At 39.3% G+C, this 23,075-nt stretch overlaps 1 protein-coding gene across 1 annotated transcript in view; it reads left to right on the top strand.

Moving 5' to 3' along the window:
- MAST2 (microtubule associated serine/threonine kinase 2) overlaps positions 1-23,075 on the top strand; it is a 360,153-nt gene that overhangs the window by 187,745 nt on the left and 149,333 nt on the right. Inside the window, 2 exon segments of the mRNA XM_029618685.1 lie at positions 2,584-2,662; positions 10,707-10,861. Of these exon segments, the coding sequence (XP_029474545.1) occupies positions 2,584-2,662; positions 10,707-10,861 (234 nt within the window).

Genomic DNA, 23,075 nt, shown 5'->3' with positions numbered 1-23,075 from the left:
GGAAACAGCAGGTAATGTTAACCTCTGTCGAAGTATCTGGTGAGATCTCATTTAGAATAATGTAAATTATAGAAACCACACCTATATTGGAAATTAGTCAAGTTGTTGAACTGAGCCATTTCTCATGGAGTGAACCTGAAGGCTATGCACTTGGGAGGGAAGGGCAATGTCCTGCAAAACAGGCTAAGTCTATACCTAGACTCCCACAAATGGTCCCGGGATCAGGATTTGGCAAATGATATCTTCATCCAGTGTGGCACTCTCCAAGTAAGATATGTTTAAGTCCTGAACATGAAGGTACTATTCTTATAACCTGGATTGGCCATTATTGGATACAGGATATTGGGCTTGATTCTGGTTTGACCCAGTATGGCAATTATGTTTATTATTCTTCTCCAGGGTGAGATCAGAAGGTAGGTTAGCTATAGATGCTGCTTTCTTTCTATAGGGTTCATGTTCTCTGTATGCAAATTCTGCAGAACCTCTAGCTAAACCTTTATTTATCTCAGAAAGTAGTGGGGAAACTGATATTCACAGCTGTTTATGGTCAGACAGATTTAGTTTCCAATTCCTTGGGTGCTGGCTCTCTGGAAACTAATCAGGTTGTGGTCTTCACTGACCTTAATAACACAAAGCCAGAGATAATTACAGAACCCAAAATTCAATTCCTAGTCCTCAGTGCCTGGAAGTTAAGGTGGATGAAATTCAAGTGTCTCATTTTTTGGGATGGAATATCTCAAGGAATCCACCAAGGGTATATTTTGGTTTCATATAGAAGAAGTTACCATCTGGTGTGAAAGCAGATCCCTTTTCATGTCCCAAACTAAAACTGCTTGAATAGCTTTACATCTCTCAGTTCAGCCTTAAAACCAGCTGCAGTTGGTACTTATCACCAGCATGTAGAAATAAACCATAATTATGTTCAGCCTTTAATTGTTATATATATATATATATATATATATATATATATAAAGGGCTTGCTTCAGTTGAAGTCTCTCCCTTTGTCATGGGATGTCAATATTTTTATTTTATTTATTTATTTATTGTTTTTATATACCGACATTCGATCGAGATCACATCGGTTTACATATAACTGAACCAAATAAGACATGATTACTTTACATTATAACATGGTAACTGTTCGTTACAAGATAACAGGACGAAAGAACATGAACTGCTTATTTTACATTACATATTTTACAATATTATTTTACATTGCTTATTGCTTATTTTACATTACATTATTTTACATTACAATATGGGTCTAACCCAACTGAAAGCATCTGGCAGGTTGCTTTTTTGGTGGCAATCACTTCAGCCTGCAGATTCATTGAGATCTAGGTTCTGATGATTTACCCACATTATGCTAGAGTATATCATAACTGGGTGGTGCTCCACATGCATTCCAAGATCTTGCCTAAGTCAATTGTCCTTCCAATGTTTTTCTCCAAAACATCTCTAGAAGGGCGAACAAGCCTGTCACTTCTAACTTGTGTACTAAAGCCTGTTGTTGCCTTCTAACTTGTGTACTAAAGCTCATATAAATTTCACTCAACGTCTTGTTCCTTTTGACCCAAATAACCCTAGAATTGTAGTGATAAATACACTATTTTGAATTGGATAGCAAATCATATCTCCTTTGTTATGCCCAGACTGGCCTGATGTCAGGGCCATAGAGATGTTGGTTGCCCACCTAAACTTTACCTTTATTGAGGAAAATTGGAAGGCTGAGACCTGGAGTTCAGTATGCACATTCACATTCCAGTACTGTTTTGACATGGTTTCTTGATAAGATAATAGGTTAGAGGTAGAGGCGAACTCCATCCCCTCTAGGACCTATTATATTACTTTGGATTCTCTTCCATGATGGAAAATGTAAAATAGAACTGTTTACATCTGAAAAGGGGGAAGGTGGGGATACTCAGCAAAAACATAGCCATCTGCCCATTGGCCACCTTGATTCTTCCCTTTCGTTAAAGGCAAGCCTTAATTTTGTGGGACTTTGATGAACTGCTTGTCTTCAGAGAAAGAAAGGTTGGTCACCTATGACAAGTATCTTCTGAAGCAGTCATACAGTTCCTTCCAGCTTGTCTTTGCACTTGTTCTCCATCAGTTAAAGCTATATTATCAGAACTGAGGGGAACAGCAGGTCTGTGCCAACACAGACTCCTGTGTATGTACAGTACAAAGCTTTAGGTCTTTGCAGAAAGCTCTGGAACAGATGGTCCATTTGGCTCCATTAGGTCACATGACCCATTTGTGTGACTGGTGAACTGCTGTCTTCTGTGAACACATATTACAGGTAAAGAATTTAGATGTAAAATTTCACACAAAGCAATCTCCATGAGAATGAGAGAGATTTATGTGACTTCTGATTCTTAGGCTGCTCCTTTCTAAGGCTGTTACCAGTGAGAATCTACTGTAAATGGGATTTTCAGAGGTTTGAAAACAGAAGCTTCCTCTGATACCCAAGGATAAATGTAACTCATCATGTTTAGTGCTATATACCAATAAGATTTATGTTAAAGTAAATAAAGTACACATTGAATTCCCCTCAGAACAACCAAGTTGCATTCTTTGCAGGACGGATGGACGTCGCTGGTCCCTGGCATCTCTTCCTTCCTCAGGGTACGGAACTAACACTCCTAGTTCAACTGTTTCAGTAAGTAGAGTAATAGCCAGCAGCTTATAGCTTAGTAAGCTTCTTACAAATTACAAGTTTATTTTGATTTTTTTCATTCTCATTCCTGATTCCTCGTAGTCCTCCTATCTACTGTTAATAATCCTGTTCCCTCCTGACCTCTGCAGCCATTACAGTATTTTTTTGCTTTGCTTTCTTCTGACATCTTCAATTCAGCTGTGTTTACAATGTTAGTACTGATCAGACTGCCTGACTAGTGCCTGGATGGGAGGTTATCTGGGAAGACCAGGTGCTATGGGCTACAGAAGGCAACAGCAAACCACTGCAGTAGCCTGCCAAAAATGTCATATGGTGACCATAATCGCCAGTGTCCCTTAAAAATATAAGGTGCTTTCCACCACAACTAATGGACCAGATTGTTTCCAGGCCTGTGTGCCATTAGTACAAACTAAGCAGAAATAGATAAAATGTATTTTTCCCTGCTTTGCCTGACTGGCTGCTCTTTCTTGAAAGCCATTTCATAATTATTTATGCATTTATTTACTTGCCTTTTGTCCAAAGAGAGTCACATGCATACATAAAACATATAATACATAAAAAGTTTCAATCCAAAAGCAATACATTAAAACCCTAAATCAACATTTAAATACTTCAGTGCAACAAATATAATATAAAACTTTGTGATATTGTGGGATATATTCACTAAATAGACCTCGCGTAGAGATCCGCCCACCAACACTGCCACAACTTTCTAATAGCCAGAGCAAAGATCTTACAGGATCATTTTCAGAGACATTTACGTGCATAAAACCCAGTTTTGTGCACAAATCGCTGTTCTAAAATTGTCCCAGGTTCAGTGCATGTCAAAGTGTGAATGTAACCTGGTTTCATGTGTAATTTTACACACATTGAGGATGGTGTTCCAGGGGGACAGAATTAGGGTGGAGTTGCGATTTACACACAATACGTTTTGATTTTAAAAAGTATGCGTGAGTTACCCTGCACAAGTTACACCCTGTTTGGAGCCGGTATAACTTTGTACAAGGTAATTTGTGCACATTCTTGGCCAATTGTTTGAAGATTTTCAGAGTGAACTTATTAAAAGATTTTAAAAATATTCTATAAAGTCTGCATTTACAATGAACACACAGGCTTTAATGCTAATTGTGCGGTTATAAAATTATCCTCCCTGTTGTGTCCTGAACTCTGCTGGGAGCCAGTGCAAATTAAATAGTATGCATGTGATGTGATCGCATTTGCTTATCCCTGTTAAGAGTCTAGAAGCGTTGTTTCGTAATAGTTAAATAAGACAAAGATTAATAATTACTTGTTTTGTTTTAAATAAACTTTAAAACTGTACCATGTAAGAACTAAAATTTAAGTAACTTGTCCAAGGTTATGAAAAGTCAGTACCATAAGAGTTCATGACACTCTAGATCCAGTCCATATTCTAACCACTAGAGTAAATCCATTTTTTTAAAACATGCCTAAATTTATGAAGTCTGTTGTCCTATTTATTAGCCTTGGTTCTATATGAAGAGAGGATTATCAAATGGTGCTACATGTATGTACATGCTTTGGATTGTGTGTGGCCTCCCCCCACAATTACTTTTAAATGTCTAGACAGAACTAAATCAAACTTTGTGTAAAGGCAGGATCTTGAGCAGACATGTGACTTTTCTGGTTTTCAGAGATCAGGAGTGATTTGAGATGCAAAGTAGACAGTATTGCCATAGCAAATGCATGGGATGGGGAATTTAAATGCTTAGAGCTCCAGAACTACTCAGGTGATCTATATAAAATTTGTTTTATCCCAGGACAAGCAGGATGCTAGTCCTCACATATGGGTGACGTCACTGACGGAGCCCTATTGCGGGAAAACTTCTGTCAAAGTTTCTAGAAACTTTTGACTGGTACTGTGAGGCCACTGAGCATGCCCAGCATGCCATGATATTCTCTACCTCTGGGGTCTCACTCTAGTCTTAGTTTTTCCACACTGCTGTAAGCATCGCGGAGATAGGAGCCCTCTGAGTTTCTATACTCAATTCTGACTGAAGAAGTCATTTCTTTAAAAAAAATTATCTCCCATACGGGATCTCACTCTCACTTATCTCACCATCCGGTGAGATAAGTGAGAGTGAGATACGGCCATCGTCACCGGTAGCCTTACCGATGATGATGGCAGTATCAATACCGGCGACATCGCCGATGCCGGGATTACCCCCGATGCCGGAGAAAACCCCGATGCCAGTGACATCGATGCCACTGATGACCGTGCCATCGATTCCAATCTCGATGCCTCCTCTCTTTTCAGAGACTAGGTCGATGACGATGACTTCATCGATTCCGATGCCCATCTTCACCCTTGCACCAACACAAGGAAAAAATGGGAAAGCATCGATGACCATGAAAAAACTATCGAAGACACGAATTTCTTCGATGCCAATGTTTCCAACAACGGTGCCACCCCTTCCTGGGGCTCCAGGATCAACAGAGGCAGCACTGCATAACATCCTGCAGAAAAGATATCAGGAATTATTGGATTCTTTGCCATCTAATCCAAGGGAAGAGAACTCTTCTCCTGAAGACCCTTTACCAGGACCTTCTGGCCTTCCTCCCCCACATAAAGCCTCAGCACCACCGCAGAAAACTCCAGAATATGATACATGGAGTGACACTGCTTCAGACACTTCATCAGAAGACTTTATGTCTGACTCATCACCACCACATCCCAGAAAACAATCTCCTCCAGAAGATCTCACTTTCACCACATTTGTGCAGGAGATGGAGGACTCCATCCCCTTTAAATTGGGAACAGAGCAGGATACTAGACAACAGACCTTGGAGGTACTACAGTTCATTGACCCTCCAAAACAAGTGGTGGCAATTCCAATTCATGATGTTCTCTTACAGCTACAACATTGTCTCTGGGAACATCCCTGCTCTGTTCCTGCAGTTAATAAAAGAATGGATAGTACTTATTTAGTACAATCCACTCCTGGATACCAAAAATCACAACGTCCCCACCAATCAGTGGTCGTGGAATCAGCGCAGAAAAGGTAAAAAAGAACAAGAGTTCATTCATCAAACCCCCCAGGTAAAGACCATAGGTTTCTGGACTCCCTGGGTCGTAAGGTGTTTCAAGGCGCAATGTTGAACTCTAGGATCTCGTCCTATCACCTCTATATGACCCAATACCAAAGAAACTTATGGAAACAAATTGAAGAATTTGTTCCAGCTCTTCCCACTCAATACCAGGAAGCTGCACAGGCCATTATCAACAAAGGTCTAGAGGCCGCAAAACATGAAGTCTGAGCTGCCTACGATGGCTTTGAGACAGCTTCAAGGGTGGCTGCATCAGGCATCAGTGCCAGAAGATGGGCATGGCTCAAGGCCTCAGACCTTAGACCAGAGGTCCAGGAGAAGTTAGTGGATCTCCCCTGCCTGGGAGACAACCTATTTGGATCCAAGGTGCAGGATGCCGTGTCTCAATTAAAAGAGCACACAGAAATACTGAGACAACTATCTTCCCTCCCACAGGATCCCCTCGTACATGCTGGCCGTAGGCCTCCACGGAAGGACACCAGACGGCCTTTCTACCGGCAAAGGAGATATTACCCTCCTGTATCTAGACCCAGACCTTCTAGAACCCAGCAAAGACCGCAACCATGGCAACAGAGAGCAGCTAGGCCCCAACCTGCTCCAGAAACAGGACCTGCTGTTGGTTTTTGAAATCCCATCCAGAGAACTCAGCCTTTTCTCAAATCCTCGGCCAGAACTTCCAGTAGGAGGTCGTATATCCAAATTTTACAACAAGTGGATACCAATAACATCAGACCAATGGGTTCTGTCCATAATATCTCGAGGATATCAACTCCATTTCCTCTCAGTTCCCACAGATTTTCCTCCGACTCATTCTCATCTCAACGAAAATCACATGCTTCAACTACAAGTAGTATTATCCACCCTTTTGAAAGCCAGGGCTGTGGAACCAGTGCCCTGGTCTCAGAGGGGCAGAGGATTCTATTCCCGTTATTTCCTCATTCCAAAGAAAACCGGAGGCCTTCGTCCCATACTAGACCTCAGAAATCTCAACAAGTTTCTAAAGAAAGAAAAATTCAGGATGGTCTCTCTATGCACCATGCTTCCACTTCTTCAAATAGGAGATTGGCTTTGTTTTCTGGATCTACAAGACGCTTACACTCACATTCCCATCTTCCCTCCTCATCGCAAGTATCTGCGCTTCATGGTGGGTCATCAACATTTCCAATACAGAGTACTGCCATTCGGACTTGCCTCTGCTCCCAGAGTCTTCACCAAATGTCTGGCAGTAATAGCAGCACACTTGCACAAGGAAGTGTCCATGTCTTTCCATATCGAGACGACTGGCTCATCAGAAGTCAATCTCAACAAGGAGCAATAGCTTCTCTCAACAGAACAATTGCTTTACTTCATTCCATGGGCTTTCTCATCAATTATCAAAAGTCCCATCTCACACCATCACACCTGCTTCAATTCATAGGAGCAGAATTGAACACCATGCTCTCAAAGGCCTTTCTACCCGAAGATCGAGCAGAAACGCTTTCCTTATTGGCAGAATCAATTTACTTAAAGAAACAAGCAACAGCTCATCAGTTTCTCTCCTTACTAGGCTACATGGCCTCCACAGTTCACGTCACTCCTATGGCAAGGCTAGCCATGAGAGTTACCCAATGGACTCTAAGATCACAATGGATCCAAGCCATCCAACCACTGCATTCTCCAATTCAAGTAACCCACCAGCTATGTTCCTCCCTTCTTTGGTGGGTGAACAGGGACAATCTGCGCAAGGGCCTACCTTTCCAACAACCAGTCCCACAGATAACGTTAACTACAGATGCATCCACCTTGGGTTGGGGAGCTCACATAGATAATCTCCAAACCCAAGGTACCTGGACAAAACTCGAAGCAACATTTCAAATCAATTTCCTGGAACTTCGAGCTATATGTTATGCGCTGTATGCATTCAAGGACTGTTTTTCACACAAAACTGTTCTCATACAAACGGACAACACAGTTGCCATGTGGAGATACCATGTGGTACATCAACAAACAAGCAGGTACGGGCTTGTATCTCCTTTGTCAAGAAGCTGCACAGATTTGAGGCTGGGCCCTGAACCACTCAATGTTCCTCAGGGCCACTTATCTGGCAGGCATTCACAATGTAGTGGCAGATCGACTCAGTCGTCAGTTCCAACCACACGAGTGGTCCCTGGATCCCTCAGTAGTGACCAGGATATTTCAACGTTGGGGGCAACCAACAATAGACCTCTTTGCGTCACATCTGAATCACAAAGTGGACAAATTCTGTTCTCTACACAAACAGAAGAACCAGCCAGCCCAAGGACGCCTTTGCTCGCCCTTGGAACTCAGGCCTTCTATACGCGTATCCTCCGATACCGCTCATAACCAAAACTCTAGTGAAGCTACAACGGGACAAGGTGCCATGATACTCATAGCCCCATATTGGCCTCAACAAGTATGGTTTCCCACACTTCTAGACCTCTTGATCAGGGATCCCATTCGCCTGGGAGTAGCTCCCACTCTCATAACTCAGGATCAGGGTCAGTTGCGCCATCCCAACCTTCAGTCTCTATCCCTGACAGCATGGATGTTGAAAGCTTGATCTTACAACCACTCAATCTTTCACCCAATGTACCTCAAGTGCTTATAGCTTCACATAAACCTTCAACATGAAAGAACTATTCTTCGAAATGGAAAAGGCTTACTTTGTGGTGCAGGCAAAGGAGTATAGATCCTTTCTCCTGCCCACAACTTCTCTACTAGACTACTTATACTATCTTTCAGACTCTGGTCTCCAGACTTCATCTGTAAGAGTCCATTTAAGTGCAATCTCAGCTTACCATAACAAGTTAGGAGATGCACCTATATCCACACAACCTCTTGTCAGTAGGTTTATGAGAAGTTTAACTCAACTTAAACCACCAATTCGGCCACCAGTCACAGAATGGGACCTAAATCTGGTCTTAACAAGACTCATGCGTTCTCTTCGAACCCATAGATTCCTGTGATCTAAAATTTCTCACATGGAAAACTATCTTCCTCATAGCTATTACATCAGCTAGAAGGGTTAGTGAGTTACAAGCACTTGTCACGTACTCACCCTACACGAAATTCCTCCATGACAGAGTGGTTCCCCGAACACATCCAAAATTCCTTCCCAAGGTAGTTACGGAATTCCACTTGAATCAATCCATAGTTTTACCCACATTCTTCCCAAGACCTCATGTTCACCAAGGAGAACAGGCTTTACATACCTTGGACTGTAAGCATGCACTGTCTTTCTACTTAAACTGCACTGCAGTCCATAGGAAATCAAATCAACTTTTTGTTTCTTATGATTCAAACAAACCGGGTAAAGCAGTGGATAAACATACTCTGTCCAACTGGTTAGCAGATTGCATACAGTTTTGCTATGAAAAAGCAGGCCTTCCTCTCCAAGGGCGAGTAAAGGCGCATTCAGTAAGAGCAATGTCAACCTCAGTAGCACACTATCGTTCAGTGCCAATCCTTGACATATGTAAAGCAGCAACATGGAGTTCTCTCCACACTTGTGCGGCTCATTACTGTTTGGACAAAGAAGGACGACAAGATTCAACCTATGGACAATCTGTCTTGAAGAACTTGTTTTCAGTTTAAACCCAACTCCTTCTACAACCAACTTGCTGTGACCTTCGGTTGCCTCATTTTGAGCAACAATACCTCACTGTTGCCTCAAAATAAAATGACTCAGCCTCTAGCTTGCTAATCACCCATATGTGAGGACTAGCATCCTGCTTGTCCTGGGATAAAGCAAAATTGCTTACCTTGTAATAGGTGTTATCCCAGGACAGCAGGATGTAGTCCTCACGATACCCACCCGCCACCCCGCGGAGTTGGGTCTCATACCTTTTATTATTTTATTTTTGCTAAAGCTTATTGCTACAATACTAGACTAGAGTGAGACCCCTGTGGCAGCGAATAACATGGCATGCTGGGCATGCTCAGTGGCCTCACAGTGCCAGTCAAAAGTTTCTAGAAACTGACAGAAGTTTTCCCGCAATAGGGCTCCATCAGTGACGTCACCCATATGTGAGGACTACATCCTGCTGTCCTGGGATAACACCTATTACAAGGTAAGCAATTTTGCTATTTGGACAGAGGGTATGCATGCCGTGAAATGTCCAGGTCGGGACTGATTTTGGAGGGGGAGGGAGGAAGAGAGCACATAGGAGATAAGCAAAGTAGCTAACTTGCCCATAGGAAATGCATGGGCAAAATTCAGATCAGCCCAGTAGTTGTGCAGTTCTATGTAACCAGTACTTAGAACTGTACAACTACTGTGCTGATTGAAATGAAATCTATCATCTGGACAGATGGCATGAAGAACTTTAGTTGTATGGCATGAAAGTTACAGTGGGGGAGAAATCGGGGGCGGGACAGCAGAGAAGGGGGGACAAAAACATGTGTGATGGGAGGGTGAACCAAGGCTGAAAAGAATCTTTCTACTTGTTTACTTCCACTTTATCTCACTTTTACTAATAATGAGCTTGTTAATGTTTTGGGCTTTATTAATTGATATTTTCTTCCCGTGGTCAGAGTAGTCTGAAATTCAAATACACTTAGCAAAGACTGCAAATATCTAATTACTATTTTATAATAATGTGGATTTCATCAAGAACAATGTCAATAAGAAAATGAACCTTAGTTTGACCCCATTTTTGGTCTTTATTTTGTATGTATACAGATGCACACCAATTTTCCCTGTAAGCTCTGTGCCTTTGTGCACTTACACAGATCATGAAATGAGCGCACCAGAAAAAGAAAATCGAGTGAGGTTTCAAAGAATGCTATGAATGAATTTATGCTCTGCTTCTAAAATTTTTCACAGAAGAACATTTTTATGCACACAGCCCACAAAAATTAGAGGGAACATTGATCCTTGCACCATGTGCATCTGTCTGCACTCCTAATCCATTCATGAGCATGCACCAAATGTATTTCTTTTCTATATTTTTGTATTCAGTCATCATGCTCATCGCAAGAGAAGCTGCACCAACTACCCTTTCAGCCCACTGCGGATGAGCTGCATTTTCTGACAAAACATTTCAGTACTGAAAACATCACTGATGAGGAGGGGCGCCATTCTCCTGCCATGCGGCCTCGATCTCGCAGTCTCAGGTGAACAATTTACTCCTTTTCTTTAACTCTCTTTGGTTTTGATGGCTGTCCTGGCATAGAGTTGCGGCTAGACATGTGTGAATATTTTAACACAAAAGCAAAGTATACAGATTTACCCTTTGCAAATTTTGATGAAAACTAATCTTGTTTGGGATCTCTATGCTGTTAAATGTACAATATAAAAACAAACTATAGATTTGTGACAGTTCGAACTTAGTCCCCAAGAAATCAGTATACTTTGATCTTTTGGGGTTTAAAGTTCACAAAATGGAAAACATGCCATGTTTAGGGCTTGGGGAGATTTTCCCCATAAACATACTCAGATTCTAGGGCTGGCATATCCAAAGCACGTTTAGTGCTAGATAGCCGGTTAAGTAGAACTTATCCAGCTATGTAGCAGCCACTGAATGTTTGATTATGTTGAGCAACCGCTAGATAGCCGGATAAGTCACTTATCCAACTATCTGAATAGCCAAATAGTGGGCGGATCAGAGAGGTGCTACTTATCTGCTTAAGTTAACTGGAAAAGTAAGGATATTCACTCTTATCAGTTAACCAGATAAGTTAGACCTGCCATAGCAACTTCTGTGCAGGTTTTCGGTGACTTAGCCATGCAACTGAATATCTCTTGTAACTTAGCTGAATAAGTTACATACCCAGATAGCTTTTAGTATTGACCTCTAGGTTATTTAGTCTTTTTTTTTTTTATCTGACCCTAGTGGTGGTTTCCAAGACTGCTCTGACTTTGCTCCCTGTGCCACCTGGTTTGCTGTATTCTCAAGATATTTCCTCATCACATATTTTCACTTTGATCGTCCTTCGTGGCTGGCTCGTCCTATTCTGCACCAAAAGACTAGTTTGATTTTCAATTGAATATTATTTTTTAACTTACTTTTATTATTGCAGTTGAAATGACAAAAGATTGAGAGATTTTTATATTTTAGTACTAACATGGTCTTTAGAAATGTGACCGTAATGCAAAACATCTTTTAGATCATCTTGCTATGTAGAAGCTAGGTAAGATCCCATTTCTGAGTCCCTATATCTTTTTATAACAAACAGAACTATAAAAAAAAAAAATCTCACATTCAGAAACAAATCTGTTTCATTTAGTCTCCACAATACAATTTTATAGGATTTCATTTCTTAATATTATAAATGTCACTCTTGGGAGAAACTGTGTGTGATATATCTCTGTTCATGTCATCAAGTTTAGACATTCATCTCAGTTGTGATGAACAGAAAACACTGGGCAACAAATTTTCACAAAAGTCATGTTACGGAAATGAAATTAGTCAATTCTTATACATTTCCATGTGCTAAACATGAATGTGACTGTGAAAATGCAAAACTGGCTCTAGTTTTTTTGTAATATGCAATAATATAATTACATCTTGAACTGTATGCCAATAGCTCACTGGGCAACAAATTTTCACAAAAGTCATGTTACTGAAATGAAATTAGTCAATTCTTATACATTTCCATGTGCTAAACATGAATGTGACTGTGAAAATGCAAAATTGGCTCTAGTTTTTTTGTAATATGCAATAATATAATTACATTTTGAATTGTATGCCAATAGTAGGAGACCTACGATTAATACCGTTTGAAAAATTAAGTCATAGACTACGTCTTAGATTTCTTTGCTTGTCTCTTGTACACCTGTTTGGGAGCATCTCTGCGGAGTGTCCAGCAGTAGTCAGCCAGCATGAATATTTCAAATGCTCACCCTTTCTGACTGGGCTTCATATAGTACACTGCTGACGTCAGCTTACTCAGCAGCAGCATGGCAGTAGAACTGCATTGCATCAGAAAATGATGTAATAAACTCTGGATGATGTGTGCATGATGGTATTATGCAATATGATGCAATATTACATCATTCTAGGCTTATTTACAGTCCTACTGGATAAATTTACATGACTAAACATAGAAAGTGAACTATATTAAATATCTTCAAAACGAGAGCCAATAAAAACTTTTCATGGTCATATTCGTGTTCAGCACATCAAGATACTACAGAGTAGGACTTTTTTAGGTCAGTAACACTTTCATTGTTGCCCAGTGAAATCAGATAGCTATATTACATAGACACAAGTGCCACTTCTAGAACACAATTTTATAATAAACTCATGGGTTTTTAAAAATTCTGTCTGAAATATTTTACATGGGCTGATATCAATCTTCTAAATCTTGAACTAAAAACAGAACATTTCAACAAAGTAATGAGTAAACAAAACCATCTTTATTTTTTTGTAGGTTTGCATTGCATTTTGTTAAATGTCTATATCATGTCTTTAAACTGGAGCTCCATCTCTGAATTGTCGCTTTCCTCTTTATTCTCAATATGAATCAGATTGTTTCAGAGGTGCTATAAATAACTCTTCATCTGGCACCTAGTCTTTGGTTAGTCAATTATCTATATAATTACTCCTCAAGCTAGTCAGAATAGAAACCAACAGAATATTTTATGATGCAATAGATTGTCTCATGCTGCTATCATATTCAATTACACATTTAATTTGACATTTAATTCAGGGAGGCTTTTGTTTAGAATAGTGCTTTGTAAGTTGATCCCTGTGGATTCTTGGTTTTACCCTTCACTGCTTGTTCTGTGATATTCTAAATAGGTAGGCAGGTGGAGGTGTTTTCTGCAACATATACTGTTTTTCTCACAAGAATTTGTTGTTACTTCTGAGTATGATTACTGTTACTTTTACAAGAAAGAACTATAAAAATTGATTGTTTACCATATGTTGTCATACATTTGGGATTATCTTGTAGAAATGTATAATGCATGGAACTCTGTGGGAAGATATTTTCTTTTCTCAAATATTTTTTAGTACTGAATTATTTCTTATTGGAAGTCATAGCCTTTTTTGTTGCTGCTGTTACAGATCCTTTCCCCTGAGTTGAACTTTGCTGCCTAACTCATACATACTCTTATCCCTGTCAGCATCACCATACATTCAGACATTCCCCCACAGACTCTGGTCCTTTTTTCTGCAGTGAAACTGGAGCGCACATATTTGCATTAAATGCCCATGGCACTGCAACATTGCTTTCACAGGGCGCACAAAGAAATTGCAGTGGTGATTCACATTGAAAACAGGAAATTACTCCAAAAGCACAACAGCAAATTTAAAATATAGGTAAAAGAAGGGCCTAGGGCAAGTCAGTTGTTGGCTTAGGACATTTTATACATTTATATCTTAAAACAGAGGTAGGCAAATTATAACACATGGGCCAAAACCAACCAAATTATCCAGCACACATTTTGCAGCTTAATCTTTTTACTTGCCTGCCGATGTGATGGTGTTCTCTTCCTTACGTTTTTGAGGCGGAAAGTGAAGGTAAAGAATGTTGTCACTTTGTATGTTTCTATGCCGATGTCATCAACCAGTGTGGCGCACACTTTTTGAGCTTTAATGATGACGTCGGCATAAGGCTTGTCATACTGGATCAGACCAAGGGTCCATCAAGCCTATATTCCTGTTTCCAACAGTGGTCAATCCAAGTTGCAAGTACCTGGGAGGATCCCAAGGAGTAGTTAGTTTCCAAGCGGCTTATCCCAAGAATAAGCAGTGGATTTTTGCAACTCTACCTTAATAATGGTTAATGGACTTTTCCTCCAGGAACTTGTCCAAACCTTTTTTAAATGCAGCTATACTAATAGCTTTCACCACATCCTCTGGCAATGAATTCCAGAGCTTAATTATTCATTGAGTAAAAAAAATATTTTCTCATTACTTTTAAAGGTATTACCCAGTAACTTCATTATGTGTCCCTGGTCTTTGTACTTTTCGAAAGAGTAAACCACTAATTAACATTCACTCCTTCCATTTCACTCATTTTATAAATCTCTTATCATATCTCCCCTCAGCCATCTCTTCTCCAAGCTGAAGAGTCCTAACCTCTTTAACCTTTCCTCATACGGGAATTGTTCCATCCCCTTTATCATTTTGATAGCTCTTCTCTGTACCTTTTCTAATTCTGCTATATCTTTCTTGAGATTTGTTGACCGGAACTGCACATAGTTCTCAAGATGAGGTCGCACCATGGAGCGATACAGAGGCGTTATGATATTCTCTGTTTGATTCTCTATTCCTTTCCTAATAATCCCAAGCCTTCTATTTGCTTTCTTGGCTGCTGCTGCTGCACACTGAGCAGAAGATTGCAGGATACTTTCAATGATGACACCTAGATTATTTTCCTGAGCGGTGACTTCTAATGTGGAACCTTGCATTATGTAGCTACCAGTTTTGCAATGTCCTCTTGCAATTTCTCACAATCATCTTGTGATTTAACAACTTTGAATAATTTTGTCTCATCTGCAGATTTGATCACCTCACTTGCTCCCATTTCCAGGTTGTTTATAAATATATTAAAAAGCAGTAGTCCCAGAATGGATCCCTGGAGCACTCCTCTATTCATCTTTTTCCATTGGAAAAATTTACCATTTGGCAATCCACTATAGGACACTGCCCCCATCCCATGACTTTTTAATTTCCTAAGAAGTCACTCATGAGGGATTCGTCAAATGCTTTCTGGAAATCCAGGTACACTATATCAACTGACGCTTCTTTAGCCACATGTTTATTTACGCCCTCAAAAAAATATAGCAAATTTGTGAGGCAAGACTTGCCTTGGCTAAATCCATGTTGGCTTTGTGCCATTAAGCTATGCTTATCTATATGTTCAGTAATGTTGTTCTTTATGATAGTTTCTACCATTTTGTCTGGCACAGACGTCAGACTCACTAGTCTGTAGTTTCCTGGATCACCCCTTGATCCTTTTTTAAACATAGGCATTTCAGTGGCAACCCTCCAGTATTCAGGTACCATAGACTATTTTTAATGATGGTTTACAAATTTCCAGTAGCAGGTCCATAATTTCATTTCTCAATTCTTTCAGCACTCTGGGATATGATGTTCTTCCCCTGCTCTCTCTACATAAAAAATATATTAGGCAGCAAACAGAAACTGCCACCACCTTTCACCTGCTATCTACACTATAAAAGAAAAAATCAGCAGGAAAACAAAAACCCTCTTTCTGCTGCCATCCACTTCAGCTAAGAATGCTGCTGCTTCTGCAGCTTTGTTGTTTTGGAGGTGGGGGAGCAGAGAGGAGCATGGCTTGCAGGAAAAAGATTTTCTCCCTTCTTCCCTCATTACTCTGCCACCATCATTCCTTTCATCTTAGAAATGTAATACAATTAAGAAAGGCAGAACGTTTTACGTTAATTTTATCTTTCCTTTTTAACCTAAGACAGTGGTACTCAAGCAGGTGAGATGCTTCCCTTCCCCTATTCTCCATTGCTCCTGCTGCAGGCAAGAGCCATCATTGTGACCCTGTATTAAAAAAAATAAAATAAAATGTTTGCTTACCCCATCCCTAAATATAGGAAAAAATAGAGTTATCTGAATTTGATATACTAGAAAAAAAACCAGAAGAAAATATTCACTGTGTAGATTATGAAGGAACACTCCTTATATTTAGGGAAAATGAAAACAAAGGAAGCATAGAAGCCTAGCCATGGTCTGTTGGGTTTCAGACAAGTAAGTACCTAATTAATTTTTATCAGGATTACCTCATTCAGCCTTAGGGACTGCTTAGCCATGTAGTGAGTCAGAACATTACATACAGATATCACATCTGAGGAAATTGTTTTATTTTGTAATGTACTCTGCTGTGCTACACTGTTTAATATCAGTCTGATTTTATATTCTCTTTTTGATGCTGCCTTCAAATACATTTGAATCTGAAAGATTGTAAATATAAAAAAGGTAGAAATAAAATATATTAATGTATGTAATTTTCTGTCATCTACAGTAAAGACAAGCTGAATTTATTTGAATATATTTATTATATTATATATATATTATATATTATATATATTTATTATATTATATATAATAAATTATATATAATTTATTATATATAATTTATTTGTGGGATTACTGAGACTTGGCTGAGATCAACAGATACGGTCCTTATTAATCAATTGCCACACGAGGAGTATGATATTTTTTCTTCTCCGAGGTTAGATAAAAAAGGAGGGGGTGTATTATTACTAGCTAACAAGAAGTTTCACCTAACTCAACAGAAGGTCGATATAATAGCACGGTATGAGGTAGCCTTTTTTAAATCTAGTCTACTACAAATTTATTTAATCTATACCCCCCCAGGGTTATTAGATCATAATTGTTCTTCACTTATAGAGCTGTTCTCTACTACAATTGATTCTAATATTCCTACTATTATTATGGGTGATTTTAATTTGCATGTTGATACCCTTCCACGGTCAACAAGCTGTGACACCTTTTTAAGTGCATTGGATGCATTAGGCTTTGCTCAGCTAGTTAATTCTCCTACCCAAAAAGCAGGCCATACTCTGGATTTGGTGTTTGTAAATGAACTCTTTAAGACCAATTCTACACCAAATAGCCTTCCAGTACCATGGTCGGATCATTATTTAATTACTACGACTCTTTCACTCAAAACACCCCAGACTAAAACACTATCAAATGATAAGATAGAAATTGAAATTAACAAGTCTTGCTCGAGTGAGGAGTTAATTGCCAATTTCCCAGAAGCAATGCAATCTCTGGAGAAATCTAATATCTTGGAAGCAGTTAGATCTTGGGATAAAGCCATGTTGGAACTAGCAAATAGGCTGTGTCCCGCTTCTAAAAAATGGATTTCCTCCCAAGGTAAACACAAAGCTCCTTGGTTTTCTCCTCAGCTAAAAGAGCTGAAGAGAGGGTTAAGAAAATTAGAACGAATATGGCGGAAAAATCGTAATGATATTTCACTAGTCAATTATAGATCAGCTCTGTATAACTACAGAGACTCTATTAATACCGCCAAACGAGATTTCTATTTGGATAGAATTCATAAATATCAATTTAATCCGAGGGAGCTTTTTTCTTATGTATCCGAGCTTATTCATGTGAAAGGAAAATCTTCTTTTGGGTCCAATAAGATACATGAGAAAAGTAATGAGTTTGCTGCTTTCTTTAAAGGAAAAATTTTAGCCGTTTTAAAAGATCTAACCACTCAGCCCCCGCAAAAGATTTCACTACCTATCAATCCTTCAGTTAACTGGGCTACATTTGAGACAGTCTCTTCTTTAGAAATTGTTAATTTAATTAAAAAGATGAAACCAGCTAAGCATCCGGTAGACAAGATGCCTATTAACTATCTTAAGTTGGTTCAAGACATTATCGCCAAACCTTTGGCTGACATTGTGAATCTATCTCTAGAAGAAGGCAGTTTCCCCGATGGTTTGAAATGTGCTTTAGTGAAACCTATCTTGAAAAAAGCCCAACTAGATCCTGAAATTCTGGCTAACTATCGACCAATTTCAATTCTTCCTTTTTTGGCCAAACTAATTGAAAAAGTTGTGAATCGTCAGCTTATGGACCATTTAGAAGATCACCATCTTCTTTTTCCATCTCAGTATGGTTTTAGGAAAGCCCATAATACTGAAACTCTTTTAATGTCATTATGTGATACTATTCAAAGAGGCTTTGACCAAAATACCTCATATCTGTTAATTTTATTGGATATAACAGCGGCATTTGATACCGTAAGCCACGAATCATTAATTTCAAGAGTGCAGGAGATTGGCCTTTCAGACAAAACATTGAGTTGGTTTGAATCTTTTCTTTTGAACAGATCCTATGTAGTAAAATGGGGTACAGCTGAATCTGAAACAGTGGATCTCCATGCCGGAGTACCACAGGGTTCATCTCTTTCACCAACCTTGTTTAATATTTACATGGCACCTCTTTGTAGATTTTTAGCTGGGCTAGGACTGGTGCATTATCTGTTTGCTGATGACATACAGATTTTGTTACCTATTACAGATTCTTTATCGGCTGCACTGAAATTATGGGACATGTATTTCAAGGCTATCAAACAGCTTCTGACACATATGTCTCTTTCTTTGAATGATTCGAAAACTGAAATACTATTCATTAGCAACAAGATTACAGAGAAAATAGAGGCTGATTTAGTATCACATTCCCTATCTCATAAGATTGTACGTGAAGTAAGAGATCTGGGTTTCATTCTTGATTCTGAGTTAACTATGAAATCTTCAATAAAGTCTACTATAAAAGATGGCTTTCACAAGCTAAGAGTGTTAAGAAAACTGAAGCCTCTGTTGCATTTAAATGATTTTCGAATAGTCTTGCAGGCCCTAATTTTACCAAAATTAGATTACTGCAATGCGCTACTGCTGGGGGTTCCTTTGTCAACTATTCGTCCCCTACAATTACTGCAAAATGCGGCCGCGCGATTGCTGTCTAATATAAATAGGTATGACCATGTTTCCCCAGCATTGATGAAGTTACATTGGTTGCCAGTCCAGTCCCACATTCATTATAAATGTCTTACCTTAATCCATAAAACCATATATGGGAGTAATTCGGAATGGCTTAATGCTTCACTGCGTATTCATGTTCCAGCTCGCAATCTAAGGTCACTCAGGCAAGCTCTACTACCAATTCCCTCACCCAAATTGGCCCATTTGAGCTCCGTGAGAGAAAGAGCATTATCCTTGGCTGGACCTGGGTTGTGGAATTCCCTCCCGGTTGAAATCCGCCTTGAGGAGAATATTAATAGTTTTAAAAAACTGATAAAGACCTGGCTTTTTCAACAGGCTTTTAACTAGGCCATCCGATTCTTCTCTTTCTCTTTATTTTACTTAAAGGATTATCAGGAGGCATAAAAAGTCGCAAGGGTTTAGAGGAGCCGAAAAATCTAAAAAATGACAGAATAAGGGAGGTATAGGTCAGGATAAAGAACGGGGATGAAGTCTGGAGGGTTTTAATTTTGAAAAATGTTTTAACTATTAAGATTTTATCTTGTTTTTATGTTTTGTTTTGTTTTTTTTTTTTTCTTATTTAATGGGACATTATTTTGTATTTGATTTTACTATGTAAATTATTAGCGAGATATATGTGTTTTGGGTAACGGATTTTTGTGAATTTTGCTACTGCGAATTCAAATATTGTTAACCGCCTTGATATTAACTTGAAAGTCGGTATACAAAGTTAAATAAATAAATAAATAAATATATTTATTATATACTCCCTCCTCCCCTAAATCTACTATACAGTTCAGAAAACCCTGTTCCATGGACACCCTCTCCACCAGCCTCTCCAAAGACCTAACCAATCTGGACCTCTCCAATGCCGACTCTGCTATGACTTCGTGGCTAAACATCACTCGCTCAGTAGCAAATAAAATCTTCCCCATGGTGTCGAAAAAATCAATCCAGCCCGTCCCAACAAAAAACCTTGGTTCACTATAGAACTGAAAAAACTCAAACAAGACCTGCAACATAAAGAACTACACTGGCGTAAGGACCATTCACCAGCTGCCCAGGCCATTTATAAAACCGCTATGAACCTCTATAGGAGCACCATTCTACGTACCAAGAGAGATTTCTATGCCAAAAAAATTCACAGCTATATGTATGACCCCAAGACTCTCTTTTCATATGTAGCATCCCTCACCACTCCGGTTCCTCCAATCATCCCAGAAGAAGAAGCGCAAAACAAAGCTACAGAAATGGCCTTATTCTTCGACAACAAAATCAAGAACCTACTCACAACCATGACCTCATCAAACACCCAGCCTCCACCTGCCCCTAACCAATCCCCTGAAACCATTAAACCAACTTTAGATTCTCTCGAACACACTTCCTCACTGGAGATCGAATCTATAATCAAGAAAATGAAGCCTTCGTCTCATCCTTCAGACCAAATACCTACTAAACTTTTACTTACCATCCCCAATACCATAGCCAAACACCTGGCTGACATCATAAATTGCTCCCTCATGCAAGGATCGGTCCCGGACTCTTTAAAAACTGCCTCACTAAAACCTCTACTAAAAAAACCTAACTTGGATCCAGCTAACCCGGCTAACTTCCGCCCCATTGCCAACTTACCTTTTATTGCCAAGCTAATGGCAATAATATCCATCAACCGTCAACTTAGTGACTATTTAGAATAATAGAATATTAGAATAATATCCATATTATTAGAATATTAGAATAATATCCATCCATTAGAATATTTAGAATAATATCCATCAACCGTCAACTTAGTGACTATTTAGAAGAACACCAAATCCTCTCTCCCTCACAATACGGATTTCGCAAATTACATAGTACTGAAACCCTGCTCTTATCTCTGTCTGATTACCTTCTCAAAAGCCTAGATAAAAATCAACCTCATCTTCTAGTAATCCTGGATATCTCAGCGGCTTTTGATACCGTTAACCACCAAATTCTCCTCCAACGCCTTCACGAGATTGGAATAACTGGTACTGCTCATAACTGGTTTACCTCCTACCTGTCCAACCGTAACTATAAAGTCAAAATTGGCAACCACCTATCAAAAGAAATCCCCCTGAAGCAAGGAGTCCCGCAAGGCTCTTCACTTTCATCTACCCTTTTTAACATCTATCTCCTACCACTCTGCCATCTCCTCGCCAATCTTAAGCTTCCACACTTTTTGTACGCTGATGATGTACAAATTCTTATTCCAATAACGGAATCCATACCCAAAGCCCTTGAAATCTGGGACACTACCCTCGCTTCTATCAATAATCTACTAACTTCCTTACAACTTGCCCTCAACTCCACAAAAACAGAAATCATGATCATATCTCCTCCCACACCACTACATGTTTCGCCTACCTCACCAATAACACCGATGCACATACAATTCTCCCACCAAGTCCGAGACCTAGGAGTCATTATTGACGACCAAATGACCCTCAAAAAATTTATCAGCGCTATCCTTAAAGAGTGTTTTTTCAAATTACATACACTCAAAAAATTGAAACCCTTGCTTCACGCATCTGATTTCCGGACAGTTTTACAAGCCATGTTGTTTTCCAAAACAGATTATTGCAATTCACTCCTCCTAGGCCTACATAAAAATGCCATCCGCCCCTTACAAATCCTGCAAAATACTGCAGCCCGCATCCTTTCTAATACAAACTCAAAGGAACATATTACACCAGTTTTGAAGGATTTACACTGGCTCCCCATTCAATCTCGCATACACTATAAGACACTAACACTTATCCATAAAGCCCTCCACAATCCCGAAATGAAATGGTTTAATAATACACTACAATTTCAAAATTCTATCAAACCTACCAGAAATCAATACCTTGCCACATTACAGACCCCTTCGCCTAAACTATATAACTATGCCTCCACCAAAGCGCAAGCGCTTTCTTTTGCTGGCCCTTTTTTATGGAATACCATGCCCACCGAACTGCGCCTTGAACCATCTCCCAAAACATTCAAGCAAAAACTCAAGACATGGTTATTTACACATGCCTATACTTGAAATATATATGTCCTTCCTCTCCTCTACCTGCCCTGCCTTATCTACCCGACACCCACTGTCTATATACCAACTCTAACTTCCCTATTTCTGCTATTACTATAAATATCCTACCATATAATTGCTCTTAATCGCATTCGAAGCGCTATCTCTCCCTTCTTACCACCTCTAATTTAGAACTCCATCCCCTCTTAACCCTTTCCCTTAGCTTTTACTTATTCCCCTTGAACCATTTACTCTCTAGTACTGTTTAATTCAGTTCAGTTAAGTTACAACTATATGATAGTTCTGTTTAAAAAAAAAAAAAAAGATTCTAATTGTTTGATGTTTAAATATTTATATACTTACCTTTGTTAATTGTATAACGCCTATATAACTCTGTTAAATGTATAACGCTTTGGCGTAAGTTCCTGTTTACTGTACACCGACGTGATATCTTTGAGCGGCGGTATATAAAAATTTATAAATAAATAAATAAATAAATAATGGAAAAACTGGTCAACAACAGATTCATAGATTACCTAGACTCACACAGCATTCTTTACCCCTCTCAATTCGGCTTCCGGAAGCGCTTAAACACAGAATCACTTCTACTCTCGTTAACAGACAAAATTATGACAGGTCTCGACAAAGGCCAGTCCTACCTCCTGGCCCTTTTAGACATTTCGGCAGCGTTTGACACAGTCAATCATTCAATACTCATCAACCGTCTGGCAGAAATTGGCATCACAGGATCGGCGCTCATCTGGTTCAAATCATTCCTCAACAACAGACATTACAAAGTCAGGATAAATGATAAAGAATTCCACCCCTTCCAATCCAATCAAGGTGTTCCC

The sequence above is a fragment of the Rhinatrema bivittatum genome, chromosome 10 (genome assembly GCF_901001135.1).
Source record: "Rhinatrema bivittatum chromosome 10, aRhiBiv1.1, whole genome shotgun sequence".
Lineage (NCBI taxonomy): Eukaryota > Metazoa > Chordata > Amphibia > Gymnophiona > Rhinatrematidae > Rhinatrema > Rhinatrema bivittatum.
Note: the sequence above shows the minus strand (reverse complement) of the source record. Positions and strands in the feature narration are given on the sequence as shown.